Source organism: Drosophila elegans, unplaced genomic scaffold, assembly GCF_018152505.1.
Source record: "Drosophila elegans isolate 14027-0461.03 unplaced genomic scaffold, ASM1815250v1 contig_133, whole genome shotgun sequence".
Classification (NCBI taxonomy): domain Eukaryota; kingdom Metazoa; phylum Arthropoda; class Insecta; order Diptera; family Drosophilidae; genus Drosophila; species Drosophila elegans.
In genome coordinates, this window is record NW_024545499.1 from 2,359,325 (window position 1) to 2,382,455 (window position 23,131).

General features: G+C 40.6%; 4 protein-coding genes across 10 annotated transcripts in view; 2 read left to right on the plus strand and 2 right to left on the minus strand.

Moving 5' to 3' along the window:
* Positions 1–10,759, minus strand: part of LOC108149930 — a 31,452-nt gene extending 20,693 nt beyond the window's left edge. Inside the window, exons 1-2 of one of the 2 annotated variants that reach the window (XM_041710677.1) lie at positions 10,616–10,759; positions 6,203–6,617 (exon numbers count right to left, since the gene is read on the minus strand). In XM_041710677.1, the coding sequence (XP_041566611.1) occupies positions 6,203–6,346 (144 nt within the window). In that variant the 5' untranslated portion in view covers positions 6,347–6,617; positions 10,616–10,759. Of the gene's footprint in view, positions 1–6,202; positions 6,618–10,225 lie in introns of both variants that reach the window. The other variant, XM_041710676.1, reaches the window with a different exon arrangement.
* Positions 10,760–11,233: 474 nt separating this feature from the next.
* LOC108147581 (USP6 N-terminal-like protein) lies at positions 11,234–17,073 on the plus strand. 4 transcript variants are annotated; one of them, XM_017274214.2, is made up of 7 exons: positions 11,234–11,378; positions 11,926–12,218; positions 12,286–12,967; positions 13,027–13,412; positions 13,472–13,536; positions 15,718–15,823; positions 16,045–17,073. In XM_017274214.2, exons 2-7 carry the CDS (start codon positions 12,067–12,069, stop codon positions 16,109–16,111), a joined length of 1,458 nt encoding a protein of 485 aa, XP_017129703.1. In that variant the 5' UTR covers positions 11,234–11,378; positions 11,926–12,066; the 3' UTR covers positions 16,112–17,073. The 4 variants fall into 4 exon arrangements, with proteins under 4 accessions (XP_017129703.1, XP_041563380.1, XP_017129701.1 ...); XM_041707446.1 differs by having other exon boundaries at positions 15,769–15,823; XM_017274212.2 differs by lacking the exons at positions 15,718–15,823; positions 16,045–17,073 and adding an exon at positions 14,392–15,398.
* LOC108147582 (arginine-hydroxylase NDUFAF5, mitochondrial) lies at positions 16,921–18,375 on the minus strand. 3 transcript variants are annotated; one of them, XM_017274215.1, is made up of 4 exons: positions 18,266–18,375; positions 18,045–18,215; positions 17,734–17,989; positions 16,921–17,678 (listed from the first exon to the last, which is right to left on the minus strand). In XM_017274215.1, exons 2-4 carry the CDS (start codon positions 18,182–18,184, stop codon positions 17,070–17,072), a joined length of 1,005 nt encoding a protein of 334 aa, XP_017129704.1. In that variant the 5' UTR covers positions 18,185–18,215; positions 18,266–18,375; the 3' UTR covers positions 16,921–17,069. The 3 variants fall into 3 exon arrangements, with proteins under 3 accessions (XP_017129704.1, XP_017129706.1, XP_017129707.1); XM_017274217.2 differs by having other exon boundaries at positions 18,045–18,197; positions 18,266–18,365; XM_017274218.1 differs by lacking the exon at positions 18,266–18,375 and having other exon boundaries at positions 17,734–17,984; positions 18,045–18,137.
* Positions 18,376–18,926: 551 nt separating this feature from the next.
* LOC108147579 (WD repeat and HMG-box DNA-binding protein 1) lies at positions 18,927–21,774 on the plus strand. Its single transcript, XM_017274210.2, has one exon. The coding sequence runs from the start codon at positions 19,030–19,032 to the stop codon at positions 21,709–21,711; it is 2,682 nt and encodes an 893-aa protein (XP_017129699.1). The 5' UTR covers positions 18,927–19,029; the 3' UTR covers positions 21,712–21,774.
* Positions 21,775–23,131: the final 1,357 nt, after the last annotated feature.

Below are 23,131 nucleotides of genomic sequence, written 5' to 3' on the forward strand. Positions count from 1 at the left end.
TTTTTATTATTTCTATGGGAGCTATATGATATAGTCATCCGATTTTGATGAAATTTAAACCAAAACTCTGAAATATTTAACCATTACTATATTTCGAAGTTAACAACTCCACGTCACCGGACGCAGACGTGTAAATTAAATGTATGTCAAATGTAAATTGTTTTCTGTTTGTTAAGAATATTAAAATCGTTGTTATTATTTTATAGTTGCCCTGAAGACGGTTGCCGAAGAGCATCCGAAATATATTGACAACTAACCAATTAAAATTTCGAAGAACTAAAAAAAAAAATAAAAAACATCAATATTATAATTTTAATACCCTTGCAGAGGGTATTATAATTTCAGTCAGAAGTTTGCAACGCAGTGAAGGAGAAATTTATAATAACATTAAAAAACAAGAGAAGGAAAAGCATGGAAAACATAGAAATTAAGGAAGCAACAGTTCATTCCCTTACAGAGGATCAGGTCAAATAGATTCTTGAAATCTTTGCGCTCTTTGAAACCCAGACTCCTTGAAGGATAAGCCAATTTAAAGTTTCGAAATGATGTTCGAGCTGGGAATATTTCGTACCGAAGCTGAGATCAGTCGATTGTTCGAGGATTTTGAGTTGGAATGCAATAAGGAGGTCACGGTGGTGCAGTTTCTAGATGTTATGTTATGACCAAAGTCTACCAGCAGACGTACAAGGATTCCCTGAAAGCCGCCTTCGACGTGCTAAAAATGAGTTTATAAAAGCCAACTACCTGCGCCACGTGGCTTTGTCAATGGGTATAAAGTTTACCGATCTGGAGTTCGAAGAAATGTTCAAAGAGATTGATTTTGACGCCAACGGTAAAATAGGGTGGGCCGATTTTCTCCGAGCTATATATTCTTGATCAGCATCACTAGGATCTAGCCATGTCCGTCTGTCCGTCCGTCTGTCCGTTGCTACGCAAACTAGTCTCTCAGTTTTAAAGCTATCTGCATGAAACTTTCCCAAAAGTTGTTTTTATTACAGGCAGAACGACTGTATCATGAAGGTCCCAAGGGAACAAATTGAAAAAAAATTGAATTACGCTTTTAATTTAATTAATTCGGCTTGCCGAAGTTTTCTTCTATTCCTGGTTTCGCTAAATTTACGCGAAAACATTATTCTTGATCAGCATCACTTGCCTTAATCAACATCTAGCCCTGACCGTCCGTCTACGCAATCTTGTCTCTCAGTTTTAAAGTTATCTGGATGTAACATTATCAAAACTCTTCTGTCTATTGCAGGTTGTATATATGTCGGAACGGGCCGTACGAGCGACTTTATTATTTGACTCCCATAGAAATTATCGGGAAAATAATTTAACGTAAATAAAATAAATAATAAATTTATTTAATTTAATGTTTTTGCTATTAATTTTATAAAAAAAGGGCGATGTTATCATAAATTTAGTGTAAAAGTTCTTTGATTCAACCACAATATTTTTTTTGGGTATAGTTCAATTTGTCAAATATTTGCTTTCTACTTGTAGGCCATTTCGCCGGACACCCACGTATATGAAAAAGTCTTATTGATGCCAGTCTACGACAAATTCATGTTAATCAAATGTCGAGAGGTCAGTCGGTCTATCGTTTGTCAGCCATATTTTCCAAGCACCCTATCTGAATAATTTAAATAGATTATCGTCAACCTACAGTTAATTGTATTCACTGCGGGTGGGTTTCGGCATTGAATCAATGGGTGTCAAATCGATACAGCAATCAATAGCGCTCGTTTAGATACTCCTCATACAAGTAAATATATATTGTGTTGTGCAAACACTTTGATAAAAATGGCGGTCATCGGTGCAATAAAAGTCATTGATTAGTGCCATCCATTTCTAGAGTTGACACAAATTGTCTGAAATAGAGCGGCATTAATATTTCTAAGTACACGAAAATGTAATTACATTTTATTTGAAATACTGATTCTTAATAATGATTCTGATAATGTTATAATTGACTTATAAATTTTTTAATTACATAGCTGCTTGTATTCTTAAGCAGTTTTGCCTCCCCCACAGTTTAGATTGCCGACCCAAAGTTTTTTTTGTTTATTTTAGCACCGGTTTCATTCCCACGAACTGGTAGAAATTGTAAGAAATTGTAAGTCTTTATAAATAGAAAAGCTGTGATCGAATTAAATAAGTTTTCATTGACATAAATAGAAGGTCAATCATAATTATTGACTTTAATATTTCATTATATTTTCGGAAAAAATCTCATTCCAAAATGTTATAACTCAAAAAGTGTAATAAGCAATTTAAAAGGAAAAGAAGCAAACTTCGGCAAGCAGAAGTTTATATACCCTTGCAGATATTATAAATATTAAATATTCTTTACATCATCTAAATACTATTGTCGAAGAATAAAAAAAAATAAAAAAAAAAAAACATAATTTTTTTTCATTCTTTCCGATTGTTCCTAGGGGAGCTACATTCGCGGAAAAAATAATAAAAAACGCGCTAAATCGTTGTTTTTTCTATTGTCTCTCACTAGAAAAATCCAATAAAAATTTGTTGTTATTTGTTGTTAACATATTTCAGGATATCTTTTATATTCAATAGGAAAAATATTTTATTACATTTTTTTATTAAGAGAAAAAATAAAATAAGTATTTTCACTTGTAAAAAATAATATAAACTTTATACTTCCGTCTTAAAAACACAGTATTTTTTCCATTGTTTAAACTGTATGAGTGATTTTTTTTATATTTAGTGGTATATTAATCAGTTAAGCCTACAGAGCACTAACGAGGCAAATAAATTTTCAGATTTGAACAAAATTAGTGATTTGGCGCACCAATCTATTTTTTGGAATTTTCCTACAATTCTTTCTTTTATTCAGCTTTCAGAATACAGAATTCTTTTTTAAGGACCCCTTAAAAGTTCTAAATCAAATTTTCGAGCATGTGTTTAACCGGCCACTCTAAAATATAAATTATTTTTAAATTTATTTTTTATTATTTATATATGGTCATTATCCTGCCTAAATTCCTACTTTAAATCCTTGTCTTACTCATGATATGACGGCAATAAGCTCTTCAGTATGTTAAATAAGTCTGGAACCTACATTTGTTCTTAGATTCAGAATGTCAGACCGATACCCAAAGCTAAAAAAAAACTTTCTAGTATCATTTTGCCTCTAACATTTTAAAAGGAGTTCTTTTGTGTTTCCCATGGAGAGAGTTGTCTTTGGGCGCTTTGTTAACGTTTTATCACTATATTTAAACAAATAATTTTCAGTTTTGTTAGATCGAAACACATTGTTCCTATTATGGCGATCTTGGCATTAGACCTGAGCTTTTCCGTATTTACATTAGATATTAGTATATCTTTCATTGCCGAGGGCTACTTCAAACAGCCTTTTTTATTAAGCAACAGGAAACTTATTTTACCAGAAACTTTAAAAAAATGGGCATGTTGCGATTTTAGTAATTAAAAGGGCGTAAAACATTATAGATTTTGATTGCATTCTGCCTTCACTCTTCGCCGCCTTGGTAAAATGATACCGAACATATAATACAGTTTTTATTTGAAAACGGATTTTCACCAATTTTAAATTTAACGCTTATCTTACTCAAAAGTACTGTAACTAATCCTTTATTTTTGAAATAAACAAATTCCAAAATTGTTCGCGTTTTTATTTAATTTTCAACCCCAACCTTGGGGTTAGTCTTCAATTTGGCAGATACTACAAGATAAAAGGAACAAAAAATAATGCTTGGATATCAGCGCTCTACGTGTTGTTAGTTTGATAACAATAACTTGCCTACATATTTAGGAATTGGCTTTAAAGAGGAGAAGAAATTGTCGTTTCTATTATTTTTCCCGCCACTGCATATGCTATAGTCATCCGATCCGGCTCGATCCGACTTATATACTACCTGCAATGGAAAGACAACTTTTGGAAAAGTTTCTGAAGATAGCTTTAAAGCTGAGAGACTAGTTTGCGTAGAAACGGACGGACGGACGGACGGACGGACGGACGGACGGACAGACAGACGGAAGGACTGACGGACCGACAGACGGAAAGACGGACTCCTTCACGGCGTTGCAAACTTCTGACTGAAATAATAATACCCTCTGCAAGGGTATAAAAATTATACACCTATAGCTTGAACCTATTTCATGCGATGTTCAACATGCAATCAATATGTTATATTATTTCATTTATTTCGGAACCCTTATAAATTATTGTGTTATTTATTTCTGATCGTTGGAATCGTGGAAATTTGTCAATAAATTTTCAAACAGCTACCAATTTTTAGCAATAGATAGGAAGCCTTGGCTTCTTTGGATTCATTTTCTTAAAAATAGTCTGTCAACAACAAACCCATTAGCTCGGGTATAACCCAACAATATCTAAACGGTTTTAGAAGTAAATTGAGTCCGCGATTGGTGGAAGTCATCAACATGCGCCATGTGTAAAAGGTTGTGTACACAATTACTTTTAATAAATAAATTAAACAACAGTATAAAGTGGAAATTGAATCGAACATATAAGCGTAATACGAGCTCGAAATTAGAATCGGATCGGGGGCAAACCAGTTTTGTAAAAAATGCCTTGCAGTTATCTGACGAAACACTTTACAATAGCTATTGTTGCATTTGTCGGAACGGCTTGTTAAGCCTCTCTGCTTTGATTTTGATTTAAAGAGTTAGCTTATCCCTGCAATGTTGTTCAAAATTATTTTCATTTCTTGGTTGTTCTTGATTTCAAATTGTTCGTCTCTGTTTGCTTGCCTAAGATAAAAAAGTCAGTTGTAAACTTCGTGGCATAGACTTTTTATTTTCGGCTTTATTATATTTGCTTTTATATGCGAACGTGTTGGGGAAAGAAACAAAAACGAAGCGCTGCATTGTTCAGTTTACCAGCTAATGTAAAATGATGAATTATAAACATCTAGCCTTATACTTAAATTAACAAATCTACCCTGAACCCTGAAGAAGTCCCATAGCTTCGAAGGCCTCGGATCAGTGGTTAACCACAGTCGCCTCAACTCCGACCGGAATCTAATTAGAGTAAACAGCAAACGGTTTGGTCAGAAGTTGGCAACGCAGTGAAGGAGACATTTCCGACCCTATAAAGTATATGTATTCTCAATTAGCATGATTAGATGAGTTGTCTATGTCTGTCTTTTTCCTAACCTTTTCCTCAGTTAAAATTTTCCCTACCGCATTTTTTTACGTGTCGCAGATCAAGATTGAAAACGACGGAAATCGAACGTCTATATCCTCTAGCTAACATAGGAACAACCAGTTCAAAATGTTTAATTTCGCTGGTTTTTTTGTAGTTTCAGTATAAAACGCTGGTTTAGCCCTTAAATGTGTTATTTTTATTTTAAAAATTAAAATCGTTTGACTGACAATTAAGTTATATGCCGAAAAATATAACATATAAATAAAATATGTATTCTAGAATCTTTCTAATTCGTATTTTACAAATGTATGCTGATTGTGTTAAGCAATTTTACCGATCGAACGACTATATCCTAACGATCGGGTATAATTTCATACATTGGGTTTTTTTTCTAAGAACTCGTTTTTTTGCCTTATATATTAATCTTATCCATCTTTAGATTGCATGGGTATTCAAAGTTCGGCTGTCGAATTCAGCTTTCGTTCTCGTACTCGTGATGGCTTTCGATTTTCTGCGGGCCTGTTTGTCTCGGCCAAATGTGCCAGACTGCCTGGCGCTTCATACTTTCCGGCCGCCTGCCCAGCAGGACGTGCTTTAAGTGAAAAGCTTATTTTCATGCTTTAATTTTTTTTAAGTATTAAGTGAAAATCTATATCAAGGACAAGTTTGATGCCAAATACCAAACGCTGCCAAATGCAATTGCCAGAAAATGTCCTCGGTATTGAGCCGTCCATCAGCATTTAACTATCTGCTGATAGTGGAAACTATGAGTCATGTACACAACTGGCTTCATAAATCAATTAGATTCGTTTTTTCCCAAACCCCACACTGGTGATAAATTTAAACGATTCGAATCAACGGAACCAAAACATAAGTGCAGAGGTCTTTCTTTTTTCACTATTTATTTCTGACAATCTCAACCCCCCAGCGCCAGATATCAACAGATAATTGTTATTTAATACCCTTATCTAAGTCATTTGGGGCGCGGAGTATCGATATCAGTGTTCGGTGCTAAAGACCTCTCCAATGCCCCAAAAATATGAATCAACCCACCTGAAACTCTTTGAACTGCTGGTGCGTCTGGACAACAATGTTTTTAAATGATTCGTTTGGCTCGCCGGCTGGTCCAAATGCGATGAAGACGATCGTTGCGATTATCACTCCGATTAATATCAGAATCAGGTGTTTCGTGCGCATGGCCGCTAAAATTGACTTCGACTTTGCTTTGTAGCCAATTTTGCGAGCAAAAATGCGCTTTAGGGTGAGTGAGGCCTCCAGTCTGAAGCTTTTCTGGCTTTCCCTTTTAGCCAAGTGGCAAAGTTTGTTGAATCCTCTGTTGTTTGCATTAAAGCATGATTTACGCGCAAAATTTTATAATGCAACGCAATTCAGCTGTTGAGCATTAATTGATTTATTTTGTCTTTTTCATTACGGCTTTTGTGTTCCGTTGTCAGCATAATTTTGCAACCTGTAAATAAAAAATAAATGCAAGCAACGTAAAAATAGTTTGTTTCATTCGGGGAATTAAATTGATTTAAATGTATTCATATTTATTATCGGAACCGATTAGAAAAATACTAAAGCACTAAACAAACGGGTTCGACGTACTTGCTTGTATTTATCCAAAATGTGTTGTCAGAACAAAACAAGAAGGGAACCAATTTTCGGTAAATCAAAGTTTATTTACCCTTGCAGCTATTGCAAAAAAAAATGTTCTTTAAACATCTTAATTTCGAATTATATGCCTAAATGTTTTAAAAGATTGAAGATATAATGATTTTAGGCTCAATTATTCGATGGCTTCCATGTCAGCTATTAAAAAAATTAAAAGTAATAGTAATTACTATATAATAAATAATAACTACTACAATAAAAATTGAAGATCTTTTTTTTATAAAGTATATATTTCATGTAGCGTTGATCAACCAATTTAATGGTTATAAAACTTTTTTTTATAAATAAGTGAAACTTCACAAGGAAACATGACTGGAAATTGAGAACTCAATTATTGAATAAGTACACGCGTTCTCTGTTGTCCTCTTAACCAGAGGTCGCCGGTATGTATTCTCTTCAGCCCTCTTCTGGTCCTCGGGATGGCCAAGGAAGCCGCTAGGTGATTAGTTTGTAATAGGAATCCCTCGTTGTATCGGCTTGAATGTCTGTGGTCTCGCTACCGCACTGTGCAGCCTCCTCGTAAGATGCTTATACAGAATCAATCGCAAATACTGAGCATGAGATAATTACGGGATTAGAGTACCGTGGAATTGAACTCTTGAAAGGATTGCCTTCTCCTATTTAAATCCAGAAAGTTTTGCGTGTTTCCAGCCGCTTCGATTCGACAAGTCGAGTTAGCGAAAAAAGCTGTGTCATCGTCGCCAAGAGGGTTCCTGGTTCCCTGGGATGCGGCAGGTCAGGGGTAAAGAGGCTACAGGACCCAAATCGCTACCCTGTGGTACACTGGCTCGTATAAATCTAAAGGAATATCTCTCGTCTCTTACGTCGACCATGGAATTACGTTCCAAGATATGAATACAGAGGAGATATTGCCCAGTTAGCAAAAGGGACTTTATTTTAAACAGTATTCAACCTTTATGTCTAGAAAGATGACCAAGCTGAACTGCCGATTTTCGAAGGCGTCTAGGATATTCTGATTTTCTCGATTTTCCAGTTCTGGGGTGCCGTGCTGGTTCCTGAAATTAAACTGGTGATCTGAAATGACTTCCTGGACGCTTCTTATTGCCATCATTCTCCTAAGAAATTTTCTCTCGAAAAACTTATAGGTCGGTATGATGCGACAAGGTTCTACCGTTTACTTGGTTTGGGTATCATCGAAATCACAGAATACTTCCATTGTGTAGGGAAATGGCTGACCCGAAACATGGAGTTGTTCGATTTTATTCAAATTAATTAATAATACTTAATTCTAGCATAATAAACCGATACTATACATCGAAGAGCCAGGGCTGTGAACCCATTTCAATTTGGCTTTGGTTCGGTTCGGGGCTCGAACTTAAGCAATTGATACGGATAGATCCTGATGCTAAAAACAAAGCAGATTTGTGCGATTTTCTTTTTATTTCTGAGTGAATATAAGTATTCAAGTTTTTTAAGCGGTAAATGCCTATACTTATAGAGTATCTAGGATTTTGTTTTGTTTGTTTATATTTATTATATATCCCGTGGCCGCGGTCGTTAGGAGTCTCTTCAAAAAAATGGCGTCTTGCAGTGGGACATTTAAAAAAAAATGTAATATTTTTATTGTTCACATGGGAGCTTTATGTTATAGTCGTCCGATTTTAATGAAATTTAAACCGTGATTCCGAAATATTTAACAATTGGTATATGTCAAAGAACTAAAATAAAAAAATTAAAAAACTGCAGTTATAATTTTTTTTCTTTTATTTTTCCGATTGCTCCTATGGGAGCTATACGCTGTAGTCGTCCGTTCCGACTTATATAACTACATGCAATAGAAAGACAAACTAAGTTTTAAAACTGAGAGTCTAGTTTGTGTAGAAACGGACGGACAGACAGACGGACATGGATAGATCGACTCTGCTAGTGATGCTGATCAAAACTATATACACTTTATAGGGTCGGAAACGTCTCCTTCACTGCGTTCCAAGCTTCTGACGGTTTTCGGTTATCTACGAAAACGAAGTGGTGGAATTTGAAACACGAAAGCATTTTTATTTTTAAATATTTTCGTATATATGAGGCCAATCTGAAAAAATTAAACAGCAAGCATGTAAAGAAAAGACTAAAAATTCGTCTAAAAACTATTAAACAAAATTTACTTCTTACAAGTATAGGAAAAATGCATTTAAAAAATTGCTCCAAAACATATTTTGAAATACCTCATCTTAAACAATTAGTGCGCATATACGGGTTGTGCCACAAAGATAGACCCCTATTTCCAAATTCTTGACCACAAAAGTTTTATAAAAAACACCCTATGTTTTTTAGAAAATCGCTTAACAGTGGCCAACAGACAGGTCCACTCCACATAAAAAAGGGAGCAAAACTTAAATTTCAAATTGCAGAATTTTAAGAACATGTGCTGACTAAAGTGTGGTACGAGTTTCATGAAAAAAAAAATATTGATACACGAGCAGCAAATTTGATTCTTTCACGAATAATTTATGAATAATTAGTTTTAGTTTTGTTTACTGCTAACTTCATTTTTTTAAAGGTTATCCATAAATTCTTCGTGAAAGATTACAAGTTTCCGCTTTTCATATTAATTGTTAGCCGGCTCGAGGTCAGGACGTTGAAAAAAAAAACACAAAATTATTTCAATTTTGGTAATTCGTCTTTTAACACAAACACAGGGATTGTTGAAAAAAAAGCATATTAAAACAAGAGCGGAAAATGTATTCTTTCACGAATAATTTACGGATAATTAACGCCAAATTCCTGCAAAAAAAATTTCAAAAAAGTTTTTTATTTGTGTACTGCTAACTTGATATCATTGGATAACTTAAAAAAAAATTGAGCGTCAAATTTATTTTATTCAACGAATAATTTACGGATAATTAATGGTAAAAAAAAAAGTTTAGGTTTTGAAAGTTGTACGGCTATGTACATGCTGCTTTGGATGGTGCTAGGTAGAAATATGCTGTCATGCTGATCATGAATGAATATGTTTTTAATAGAGGCGTAAATTTCACCTTTACTACGTTGCTTATTTTTTACTTAAATAAAATTTCCCACTGCGGTTTATACTCCCGTATAACAATAATAATATAAACCTTTAAATATTTTATATATTTCTAAATGGTTCACCACTGCATCCACCGCAGTTAATGACGAAATTTAATCCAAAAACAGATAGAAGATGCAGTACGCCAGGTCACTGATAATTAATTGAAACTGCATCTTTTAACACCCTCAGAATGAGCGCCGTATGGTCACCTTGATGGGGTTAATTTCGTGGCGCAGGGCCAAAAAGCGAGTTCAAGGTGAGGGCAATATAGCGATTTTCATATATACATACGTACATATGTACAATGTACATTGTGCATACTTATGTTACAGCAACAATGTGACAATTATGTGCAGTGTGACTCGACTTACACTTGTTTATACGGCGCTTAGCAAAGAGCTGCAACTATTTACAGTTAGTCTTGTTGTTTGCCGCGTTCAGTTGGTGTTGCTGATGACGAAGGGGGGCAGATGAAGACGGGCGAGATATTACCGGCGCAGCCTCCATTAAACTCTTTTGATAAGCTCACTCCCTCGCACACAAACACACCCCCACAAACGACTTGTTGTTGGCCCAAAACTTTTACATAATTTACAGGTTCTGTGGCTTGCGAATTTTACTTTCGGTTTCGCATTCACAGCGCCAAATATCAGCGAATCACGACAAGCGGGGCTGCGTACAAACAAAACACTTGAACTAGCTGCTTTAATAGGCTTCTCAAGCGTTTGTTGTTGTAAATTATCTGCTTAATGCATTTGCACCTGCTGCGAAAATGAGACTTCAATCCCAGCGGCGGCTCAGTGCACACACCAAATACACGGAAAGTTATATACTGCACTAGAATTGGTAACACCGTGCGCGTTCTCGGTGCTTAAAGTTTTTTTATGCAAATTCGTGGGTGTTAGTGATGGGGAATGGTGCTGTCGAAACATCGATCAGCCAATAGGTTAATCGATATTTTAAGGGCTTTTAAGTTGTCGCGTTAGTACCAACTCTCCAAAACTCAAAATTTGGTTTTAAAACACCCTCTTAAGGTTTGCTCAACAGGGACGCACTTGCATTAACGGCCAATTTCCCATGAACGCCTTTTACTCAGTAATGTGCTAAGAAGAGATGCGGTGTTAAAAAAATACTGCTGGTACTCAGCATATTTGACGTATTTATTCTTTTTTAACTGTTTAACTATAGAACAATGAACCAATATGATTGAATATTCTATTAAAAAAACCTATATACAATCCCGCAAATGGATACTAGAATCCGAAATAGAGTTCTAAATTTTTTTTAAAATTAGTATTTTTCCTGATGTACGTTTTGCTATCAAAATTATGTCCATTTTGGTAAGCATCCCTGGTATTTTGATTACGTTACGTTTTTCACTTTCGTTAGTCTGGCAACTCTGCGTTCCCGCACCATTCGCCTGCAAATAAATCGGAAATATGCAGTGTTAAAATAGCGAAAAACTAGTTGGCAAACCGACTCGATAAGTGCGGAAACTAAGAGTTAGCAGTACAAAATTAAATGGTAACCAAACGCAAGTGGCCGGGACTAATTGACTGGAGAGAGTAGACAGTGAAAGCCAGAACACTTTCTGGCTGCAAGGGTGTGTGTGTGTGTGTGTGCGTTTGTCTGTGTTGACAAAATACAACAAATCGCAGCGAAAACAGGAAGTGTGTGAACGATAAAACATAAAAAGATTGTACATTCCGCATTAAAATAGTCGACTTAAAATCTGAGGCGGCAATGGGGTGTAGCCCACTCACGTTAACCGCAGATCTGGGGGCGTTTTTTTTTTGTAGTGGTGACATGTTTTGCTCCCTTTACGGTTGATGCGATGCTGCGTTGAATTCACCAAATATTTAGTGAAACATCACGTCATTTGTGCTACTCTCCTCCAAAACCAAAATGATCATCTCTTGGTGGAATTGACTGGACTGCATTTAAATATTGTGATGTTTCTGTGCGTCATGCGCTCATTAGTTACATACATATGTATGTACATACATAGTAAAGCCTGTTGTTGTGAATCGCTTTCATATGTTAACACTTTTTTTTTTTTTTTTTATCAAAGTTTCGCGCTATCTTCGAGCCAGCTCAGAAGCAGCCGCTCCCTAACTGAGAGAGCGGAAAACCCAGCTCTGGCCACTTGCTCCTCCAGATCCTCCTTCTGCTCTGCTCCTCCTAATCCTTCCCCGTCAGTTCCGGCCTCCACATGACAGACGGCGAACAGCAGGAGGCGCTGGTCAAACGGGCCGAGGACGAGCGCGAGGACATCTTCCGCCGCTACGAGCTGGGCCTGGATCCCAGCAACGTGGTAGACTCCTGGGAGAATCCCACCTTTGAGATCTATCACAGGACTGACAAGTGAGAGGGCTAAAAACCAACGTACACCAGCCAGGGTCAAACCAACTAATGTCTTAATGTTCCGCAGATATGGCTTCATGCACGACTCCCGCCTGCCGACGACGCGGGATGCACAGGAGGTGCATCGCACCAAGATCGAGCTGGAGCGGGACAAGAAGTGGATGAAGATGCTCAACCAGTGGCCACCGCCCCAGGACAAGCTGCATAAGCGTGTATACAAAGGCATACCGGATCGTGTGCGCATGGTGGCCTGGAATAAGCTGCTGAATGTCCAACATTCGATCGACAGCAATGCTGGCGTTTATCCACGCATGCTGCAACTGGCCAGGAAATATTCCACGGAGACGCGTCAGATCGATGCGGATGTGAATCGTCAGTTTCGCGACAATCTTGCCTTCCGAGAGCGCTACAGCGTGAAGCAGTGCTCGCTGTTCAACGTCCTTAACGCCTACAGTATCTACAACTCGGAGCTGGGCTACTGCCAAGGCATGGCCTGTGTGGCCGGCGTGTTGCTGCTCTACTTAAACGAGGAGGAGGCCTTCTGGGCACTGAACAGCCTGATCACAGACCAAAAATACGGCATGCACGGCCTGTTTATTGAGGGATTCCCCAAGCTGACGCGATTCATTGACCACCACGATCGGATAATGTCGAAGATAATGCGCAAACTACACAAGCACTTTACCAAACACAACGTTGACGCTCTGTTATACGCCATTAAGTGGTTCTTTGTCGTCTTTGTGGAGCGGGTGAGTAAATACGCGGGATAATTACAAACCAAATACTTAAAACAAATATCTTTTTGCAGGTCCCTTTCAGTTTGAGTCTGCGTGTATGGGACATTTTTATGTTAGATGGAGATCGTGTTATTTTATCTATGGCCATCACCATTTTGTATCTTCACAAAGACGAGTTGCTGCGCCTAAAGGACATGGACGCCATTATAGAGTATTTGCAAGTAAAGCTGCACAAGAATTTCGGCTACAGTGACGACGACGCTATTCAGGCACTGGAACGAGTGATGAAGAAGCTCAAGGACCTCAAGCTGGACGTGCCGCCGCCAGCCAAGTCGAACGAGTTCCCCACCCGCAAACTCGGTGTATTTGTGGAGGCGGACATGGAGAAGAAGATCGGGCGCAGACGCAACGATTACACAGACGCGGAGAAGCAAGTCATAACAGATGTGATATCAAGGTGGGATCGAGAAAAATGTTATTGACAAATTAATGTGGATTATGTTTATTGGCTTGCAGGCAAGAACAAAACGCGATTGAGGTTCAATCCACAGTGTCCTACGAAACGTCGGAGTGCGCCACGGGTGAGTCTTGACTAACACACATGTCCTTACACTGATTATCTATTAATACTAATGCTTGCTTTAAACATCTTACTTATTCCCGACTGCAAATATAATCTGCAACTTTATCGTAAATTCCTTTATTATTTTGTATTGTGTGGTGCAAGTTTATCACAAATTGTGTGTATATTGACGTAAATGTAAATAGAAACACGACCAGTTCCCCAAAACAAACTCGAACTCGTGTTGCCCTATATGTAATCATATGTACAAAGTCCTGTTTAGTTTTAGAACATTATATGGCATATTTGATTTCCTTGAGTAGCGATGTATAGTTTTTCATTTAAGTTTAATTTAAGATCGTAACCATTTTCAGCGGGTCGTCGTTGGCAATTTAACCTAAGTGCGTCATCATCTCGCTGGCCGAAGCATTTTACTAATTTGATAATATGCTGATATTGACCTTTTGCACGTTGGAAGGGGTGGAAAATGAGAACTCTTGTTTGTTTAATGTGATAGTTGAAGCAAGAGAGTTATTGGTTCTGGGTGGAATATCAAGTTTTATAAGTATTCCTTAGCTGTATCGGATCTAATGGGCACTAATTCTAGTTGTATGTGTAAAGTTATAGCTTTTAAGGGCCAATAACCAAGGCAACCCCAAAACAAAAGTTCATGCTTATTAAATACGCCCACTCGACGTTCATGTAATCGGATTATCCATTTTGTAACCATTCTCTAACATTGTCCGCTGCGTGTACATATATCCGTTTCGATCTCAAGCCACCGCTTCTGTGTCCTCCCGGCAATCGGAGCTTAAAAAAAAACCGAAATCAGACATGACCTAATTCGCAAACGCTTCTGTAATTCTGTTCCTAGGTGATGGATACTCAATGAAAACCTTTGAGAGTATCACTAGCTTAGCCACTTCGCCGGCGAATAGTAGCTATTCGCTATACAGCAACGGATTCGTGGTGACCACTATTGATAGTGCCCAAGACCCGGCCCGAAGCCAGAGTATCCATAATCTCAGCTACCTACAGTCGCATCCAGCTCTGCCCAACGGGTTGCAGCACATGCGGCACAGCTTCAGCAGCGATAGCGACAGTCGCAATCGCCTCGATCTGGATCAGGCTCTGGAGGTGCTCCAGCGACAGCAGCTGCCTCTGCACCCGAAGACTCCGAGCAGCCAGATGGTGTATAGCGTTCAGAATGGAGGCGGATGCAGGCACATGGACGGGCATCGGGATGCAGCGGATGACGACGATGATGATGCGCTGAGCGTGGAGAACACGCGCCTCTAATTTTAGTTGATTCGTATTTCGTAACGATTCCTTATGTAGTTAATGTTTTCCTATTTGGTTCGTAAACGCATATGCCAACGATTCCCCCAAAAACCTTGATCATTCTCTAGTAATATCCACACGTACTTAGCTTTAATTTTTGTGTTGTTGAACCGACAGGAAAATTGGATTGTTATTGATTTGCTAGCATCATTGATGTCTGACTTTCATGTTTTTTACACATTTTTTCTTGTCCTCTCACTCTCCGATATTTGCCTAACCGAGAGTCTCAATTTAATATTCCAAAAACTGATTACTCCTAAGAATCCAACTATTCCGATTAAAACTACGTACAACGATTAATATTTATTGTTATCCGCTTTACTACTTTACCACACTTCTTTATACTTTCTGTTCCACTAAATACGTACTTTAAGCTTTACTCTTGCATTTACTTTATTTTCGCTTTACGAAAAACACTCAACTTTAGTTTATGTTAAAGCCAAATTAAAATGGTAGTTGTAATCTTATTAGCCAATAATTATATGATTATACATATAGAAACGTACCACACAAATAAATATGATTTTGTACTGAAATGAACACACTCGCCAGCATGGTTGATTCCACAGTCAGCATTATAAGTTATTGTAGTGTAAGAACTGTTTCAGGTTCAGAGCCCAGTATTAATCCGATGTATTCGATTCGATTTGCACCTCACAAACAACAAACAAAACAAACTAACACCGCTAACAAAAATTTCACATTGCCACAATCACAACAACAACCAAAAACTAAATGCAATTTTCCAAAAACTACCCTTTTTTAACGCATTGGCAACACGACGACCTGGGATTGGTCAAATTAAATCAAAAACATACGAAAAACTCGAAAACGTTTACCTATAAACGCAATTTATTAGTTACGCTTACTGTTCCCGAGGATTCCCACTCAATACGAAGTTCGCTTGCAGGTACTTCAGTTGCCTCGCACGGCTCGTCGGAGACAATGTCACTGGAGGACAATAAGTAAGTAGATGTGGACGTTAGTTATAGTTAGAATGAAAAACCTAAAAATGTAGTTCATTGGACTATTTATTGGACATAAAAAATGAAGCTGGTGGTAATCGGAGCAGCAACTGCAAGTGCAGTTGCATCCTGCAAGTTTTACAACCAGCTTAATAGCGTTGAGGAGAGATTCGACCTCTTAGTACTATAAACTAACCATGTTTAACCTGCTCCCCTTCCAGTATCCACCTGAGGACCGCCAACATGCTGCAGAACACTCCGCAGCGTGAGATGCTTCTTGGCACCTGACGTCAGCTGCCGCCTGCGTTTTCCACGGCGCAGGCAGCTGCAGATAATCGACACCCACTAACCACAGCCACCTCTACGGGATTAGGCGTAGCAGGAGCTTCGGGAGCTAGTCCCAATTCTTCGCCAAGAGCCACACCCACACCGCCGCCCGTGCCGCCGAGATCGCCTCTGGCGCTGGGATGACTAGCAAAGCAAAAGGCGGCGGCAAACCGGAGCTAGACAACCTAGTTCCTGGTGCTCGCCGTCGCCTGCCTTTGTTTAGCCTTAAGTATTCTAGACCTGCCACCGCTGAAACCACTCTTAGGAGCCGTAGCATTAGCCGGCATCAAGCTTCCAGGAGTCTAGAGTTACAGCCTTTGTAAATACGCTGCGGGAGAACAAACTGTGCTTGCAGAGAAACTTCGTGCACGACTTGGTAGTGAATACCTATGCTGGGATAGATGCGCCAAACTACACTTACAACAGTTTCGAGTTGAACAATTAATACAAGCAATCGAGAATTACATACGCAAAATGATAGTGGAACAAACAATATTTAAGCAAGAGCAAATCGTATCTAATACAACTACAAAGCGGTTAGAAATCTATTATATGCATATTGAATTCAACTCAAAAATATATATTATAAAAATTGTTGTAAATTGTACTTGTATATACGTACCGAAAAAAATACAAAGCAACGTTAAAAAGTTACGTCCATGAAATGCAAACGAATGTAAAGGCGAAAGGCAACCAAATATAAATTAAAATCGAATGATTACTCTAGATATATGTATAGTTATACCAGCATAGCAGAACAAACTGACAAGTGAATTAAGTATTTATAATTAATTTCATGATTAACCTTTACACGAACATGAATCACTAGCTTAAGTTTCTCAGCAAACGGAATTATGTTAAATTAAGTTTAAATTATGTTCAAAAACGTTTCAAAATAAAACTGTCAACTGAAGCTAAGCTAATCGCCCGACTTGGTGTCCAGTTTGCCGCCCTTTTCAATGATGGAGCCCAGATCCTTGAGGGAAACGTCCCCTGATCCTCGTTCCAGGGGTTGTGGTTGGTTGGGACCTGGTTTCCAACCCACAAAGTATATGATTTGGAAGGTGGCAGGTATGCCCTTCTCATCGGGCTTGGAATACAGCTCCTGGTAGATGGCACTTGCCGCCAGCATGGTCTCCCGACTCAGATGGGCCGGCCGATTAAAAGCCGCATTGTTCTCCGCCATTCCCTTGAGATCCCACATCAGTTCGAACATGCTGGGATAGCCGATTACCAGTTCGTCGGTGTCTATGGTCAGCATGGTGAAGCCGGCGCGATTTAGCAGCGATCCAATATCACGGATCTGGGTAAAAGGCGATATGTGCGGGGATATGCCACCTTTGCGTTCCAGCTCTGCTAGTTGAAGAGAAGAGCGCAGTTCGTAAAGAGTGTCTCCGCCAAACATACAGGCTATGAACACTCCATCCGGTTTCAGGCTACTCTTGATCCTGGCAAAGCAGCCGGGTAGATCATTTACCCAGTGCAGACTTAAGCTGGAAATGACCAGATCCAAGGAGTTTTCCTCAAACTAAAAGGGAATTTCTGTTTAAAAGTATGACTCGGAGTAATTAGCCTTTACCCACATCTAGTTCTTCCTCATCCTTGACTAGTTTCAACATTTTAAGGCCTGGAGTGCCCTGCGCCTGCTCCAGCATGGCGGAGCTGGTGTCCGTCAGCGTGAGGTGCTCCACGCTCTCCGCCAGAATGTGTTTGGACAGGTAGCCACGACTGCATCCTATGTCTGCCGCTGCCTTGAACTCTCGTTTGATGTCGAACACTCTGTCGGCCAGGCGGAAACCGACCTCCTCCTTAAGGTAATCGAACAGTCCCACATCTTTGCTGTTGAATGGGGCAAGTCTTATCAAAGGTATTTGAGCAACGGGCAAAAACTCACCTGAGGGCGGCCCTTTCCTTTTGCAATCGCTTCGCATTGCGGTCGAATATGTTTTGCGACGGTTGGGTGAGTGAGGAGAGAGGACGCAGCTCATACCTTACCTTTAAGGTGGTTAGTTTGGTCAATTTTCTTAGCATCATACCGCTTTGGATGCTGTAATAAGCCCGCCGGCTAAGACAGAAATTAAAATAATTCGGTAGGCGGTAAATTGTATACTCTACATTTGTATATTTCGGTTGTTGTGATACCGTTTTCTGTCGTTTTAAAAACACTTGTGTTACAGTTGTATCATTAAAATTTCAGTCAGCTGTTGGCCAGCTGATTCATGCATATTCAGCTTTCTTAAAACTAGAGTTGCCTTTATTTTGTATTGTAAAAGAAACTTGGAAACTCTTTAATAAACTAGTATTGTAGCGCATTTTGTTCTATGAAAAATAGGTACATAGGCTATTTTAAAGAAATTAACGTATTTTTGAAATCTTAACTGGAAAATATATCACTTATTCATCATGGACAATTTTTGGTCGTTCCCTAAAATGCTGATCATTTCTGTTCATATTTGTGTAGCGACTCTAAAACAAAGAAACAAAATGATAAGGGTATTTTAGGAATAATCAGTCCAAACAAGGATTGGTCTGAAATTTTAAAACTACATAGTTAACAAATTAATTTCAAACCTAGCTATACTTGCTAAAATTAAATCGAAGTCTCTCGACTCTCTCTCGGCTTAACCAGAATAAAATACCCTCTCAATGTTACATAATTGATGCAAAAGACACTTAACATTTTGTAAGGGTATTTAGACAACTGTTCCTCAACAGCTGTTCTTTCAGTTCAGTGTTGAAAACGAAGGAAACCAAAACAACAGTAGCGCGTAGTTGGTCAACACTACTCGGTAGAGGAGTGTTTTGGCGCCAAAAGAGGCGGAGATCAACGCCAAGAAGCAATTGTGTTTTAAAATTAACTTTATACTTGACCGACAGACATGAGCTTCTCGCGCAGTGACCTGCGCTATGCGCACACCAACGGCTACACGGGTCTCCTGTACACACCCCGCGGCGAGTTCATCATCACGTGCGGCACAGACGGAGACATTCGTCACTGGACTTGCATCAGTGACGATGACCCCCGGTCCAGTTGCCTGGGCGAGTTCGTCATGTGCATCGCCCACACGGGCTCCCGACTGCTGGCCTCCACGGATCGCAACACGGTGCACGCCTACACCTTTCCCGAGATGGACAGCGACGGCATACTCATGCGGTTCACGGCTCCGGCAACGTGCCTCAAGGTTGCCGGGGGCTACACGGCCGCCGGCAGCGAGGACACCACCATTAAGGTGGTCAAGGGAGAGGCAGCTGGCAACGAAACGGTTCTGGAGGGGCACACGGGACCGGTCTTGGCCCTGGATATGCACGCGGAGCGAAAACTCCTGGTTTCCTCGGCTGGAGACGGTCATCTGAAGGTCTGGAACTTTGAGGAGGGCAAGGAACTGAAGAGCATTGGTGGTCTGCCCAAAGTTAACAGTTTTGAGGCCGCCAGTCTCTATGGCACGCCCCATTTCGAACCGCTCAGGGGCGAATTTCTGGCCTACGCCGTGGACAACGAGATTGTGGTTCTAAACACGGCCAACTGGGAGGTGGCCTTCAAGCTGCGCGACGACTTGGTGTCAAGCAACTACAGTTGCTGCCAGTTCTCGCCCAATGGTGAACGCCTGGCAGCGGGGACAACCAAGGGCGAGGTAAGCATCTTCGATGTCAAGAAGCGTAAGGCCTTGCCAGTGGAGATGCCGCCCAATGACTGCAATGCCATAACGTGCCTGGCCTGGAATCGTTCTGGAGAGGAGGAGGTGGCCTTTTGCGATGCCACCGGCCAGCTGGGGACCGTATTCCTCAGCGATGCACCCGAGGCTGGTGGTGCGGAGCCACTGGAGGACCAACAGGCCGAGCTTTTGGGCGATGACTTTGAGTTTGAGGGTGACCAGGACTTGGAAGCCGCTGCCAATGACGGCGATGGTGTTAGCCTGGAGCAGCTGAAACGCAAGGTGATGAGCTTTGCTGATTCCGTAGATGTCGATGAGACCTCGAACCAATCCCTGGCCAGCAGCAGCAGAACTGCTCCAGCTCCGGCTGCTCCCCAAATCAAGCTTTTTAAGCAGCAAACGGCCTTCCAGCCCGGCGCCACGCCCAGTGATCTGGAGCACCGCTATATGGCTTGGAACGATGTGGGCATTGTTACCGCCCACGTAGAACCCTCTGGCGATGGGTCCATCGACGTGGAGTTCCACGACGCCAGCATCCACCATGCCCTGCATATCAGCAACTACAATCAACACAATTTGGCTAGCGTGAGTAGAGGAGCTTTGGCACTGGCCTCAAACGAGACCAGCAAGCTGGTGGTGATTGCTTTGGCCGCCGCCGGAAACAAGGAGTGGTCACTCAGCCTTCCGGACTGCGAAAGTGTGGACGCGCTTGTGGCCACTAGTCATTTGGTGGCCGTGGCGACAAGCTCGAGTTTTCTGCGCATATTCAGCGTTATGGGCACCCAGCGCGAAGTGCTAACCATTCCAGGACCTGTGGTGGCTCTCTCCGGACACGAACACAGCCTGATGGTGGTTTACCACAATTCAGCGCCCAGCCAGACGCAGCAGCATCTCTCCGCCATGCTGGTCAACACAAACGGCCTGAATTTGCGTCTGGAGTATGTGCCAGTGCCGTTGACTCCGGGAAGACAGCTTGTCTGGCTGGGCTACAGCGACGCAGGATCGCCGAGCATCGCCGACAACATGGGTCTCCTGCAGCTGTACCGCCGGAGCAGCAACGCCTGGTTCCCCATTTGCGATACCATGAAGCAGAGCACCAGTGTGTCGCACAACTACTTCGTGGTGGCTGTTTCCGAGCTCCGCCAGATAGTGCAGGCGGTGTTGTGCCGCGGCACTTCGTATCCCATGACCAACCCACGGCCCATGCTCCAGGAGCTCCGTATGCAGATCCCGCTGTGCGACATCGACGTGGAGAAGTCCGAGTTGGAGGATGCCCTGCTTCGTTCGAGTCTGATGCAGGTGGAGGGTGCAGAGAAGATGCAAAAGGAGACGGCCATCAAGCTGTTCGCCTTGGCCTGCAGCAGTGAGTGCGAGACGCGGGCTCGGGAGCTAATAGAATCGATTGCTTGCACCGATCTGCTCCAACTGGCGGTAAAATATGCCACCAAGCGCGGACGCATCCACCTGTCCGATCGCCTGTGCGAGTTGCTGCCGCAACTGGAGGCTGTCCAGGAGGCTCGCAAGCAACAGACTTTGTTGGGAGCCAGTGGCATTGCTGCGACCATTGTCCTTCCCATGACGCCCACATCTGCCTCGCAGAGTGGTCCTAAGCCCAAGACCATCGAGCTGAGCTCGGCCAAGCGGGGAACCTTAAAGAGATTAGCCAACTCACCAAATATTTTTAAATCAGCTTCGGCGGCATCTCGTCCCTCGACTCCGGATATTCCACCCTCTCCGCTGGATACCCAGGAGAATATATTCGGCGAGTCCGAGTCCGAGGTTCCCATGGGTAAAACCCCGGACTCCAGGACTCTTCTGAACTCAGTTAATCCGTTCGCCATGAAGCGCAAACTGGGCGACACTGGAGTTATTTTTGGATCCGAAAAGCTTAAATTGGCCAAGAAATAGTTATTTTTAGATAGATAGTTAGGTTTAAGTCCTATATCCTTAATAAATAAAAAAAAAAATTTAGTTTTTCAGTTCATTTGCAATCGCTCAAATGTTATTTTAGTAATAGCCTAGCACCATGGCACACACCCTTGCAGAAGGTATTATAATTGCAGACAGAAGCTTCAGCATCCCTTGGGAAGTCGATCTAGCCATGCCCGTCTGTCCGTCCGTTTCTTCGCAAACTAGTCTCTCAGTTTTAAAGCTAGCGGCATGAAACATTTCCAGAAGTTGTCTTTATATTGCAGGTAGTATATACATACATAAGTCGGAACATACAAACAATCGGAAAAATAAAATACTATCCCAAAACTGTATAAAAATAGTTAGCTCCCATAGAAACAATCGGAAAAATAAAATAGAGAGCCGAACATATACATAAGAGCAGAATTCAAAAAATATTTTAGCGATCGTTCCTGAAAATAAAACAACTCTTAATAAAAAATAATACAATTTTTTAATCAATGAAAATGTTGTCGTTATTTCTGTTAAGCTGAACAAGTGTACAGGAATATACATATTGCGTAAAATGGAAGAGGCCGTTATCCCCAGATTTTTGGTTTTGCTCAACATTTACAATGTTACTGGCTGATTCCAAGAAAGCCTTTGGTTTTTTAAAGAAATGGAGCTCCGCCTCCATTAACGAGTCGTCCAGTTCCATAGATATAAGTATATAAAATATTCTTACATCAAGGCTTCTTATCTAAAATTGTTAACACTGGCTAACGGGGTACTAAGCCCTGACAAAAACAGCGTTTTGCGCCTGTGTCAAGTGCCTCCAAAGATTAAGCGTCGGCTCCGCTCTTTTTTGCCTTAAACAATGTTTGGGACTCATGATCTTAAATAGTTCCATTTTTTCCATATCAAACCTGACCTGCCTGACTGGATGAGAAACTTAAATTGAGCTCCTCCGCAACCTTATGCCAAAAATCGACTTCAAGTTGCTTGACTTAACAGAAGGTCTATGGTTCCAGGTGGAATCGCATGCGTACACCCTTTCGAATTCAGATTCACCCGAGTTTGTGTGCTTCGGTCGTACTGTCAATCAGCTGGGCTTGTTGACAAACAAATTAATTTGAGAAGCAAAATCGAAGATGTTGAATATAAACAACGCCAGAGTTAAATTTGGTGTTGGAATGGCGGCAGATACGCAGCAAAAAGACTCTCATAGGCGGCGAACGGTTTTCATCGATCTGAGTAATAGACTTTACAAAGTTCCAATGAAACCGTCAATGAATGAGGCGAACAATTTATTGCAATAACCAACCCCATAAGTAATACATTTTTTGCAACACATATTCAAATTTCATACTTACGTATGTTTATGTATTTAGAACACGTATATGTAGATCACAATGGGTGAATTCAGCAAAACAATAAT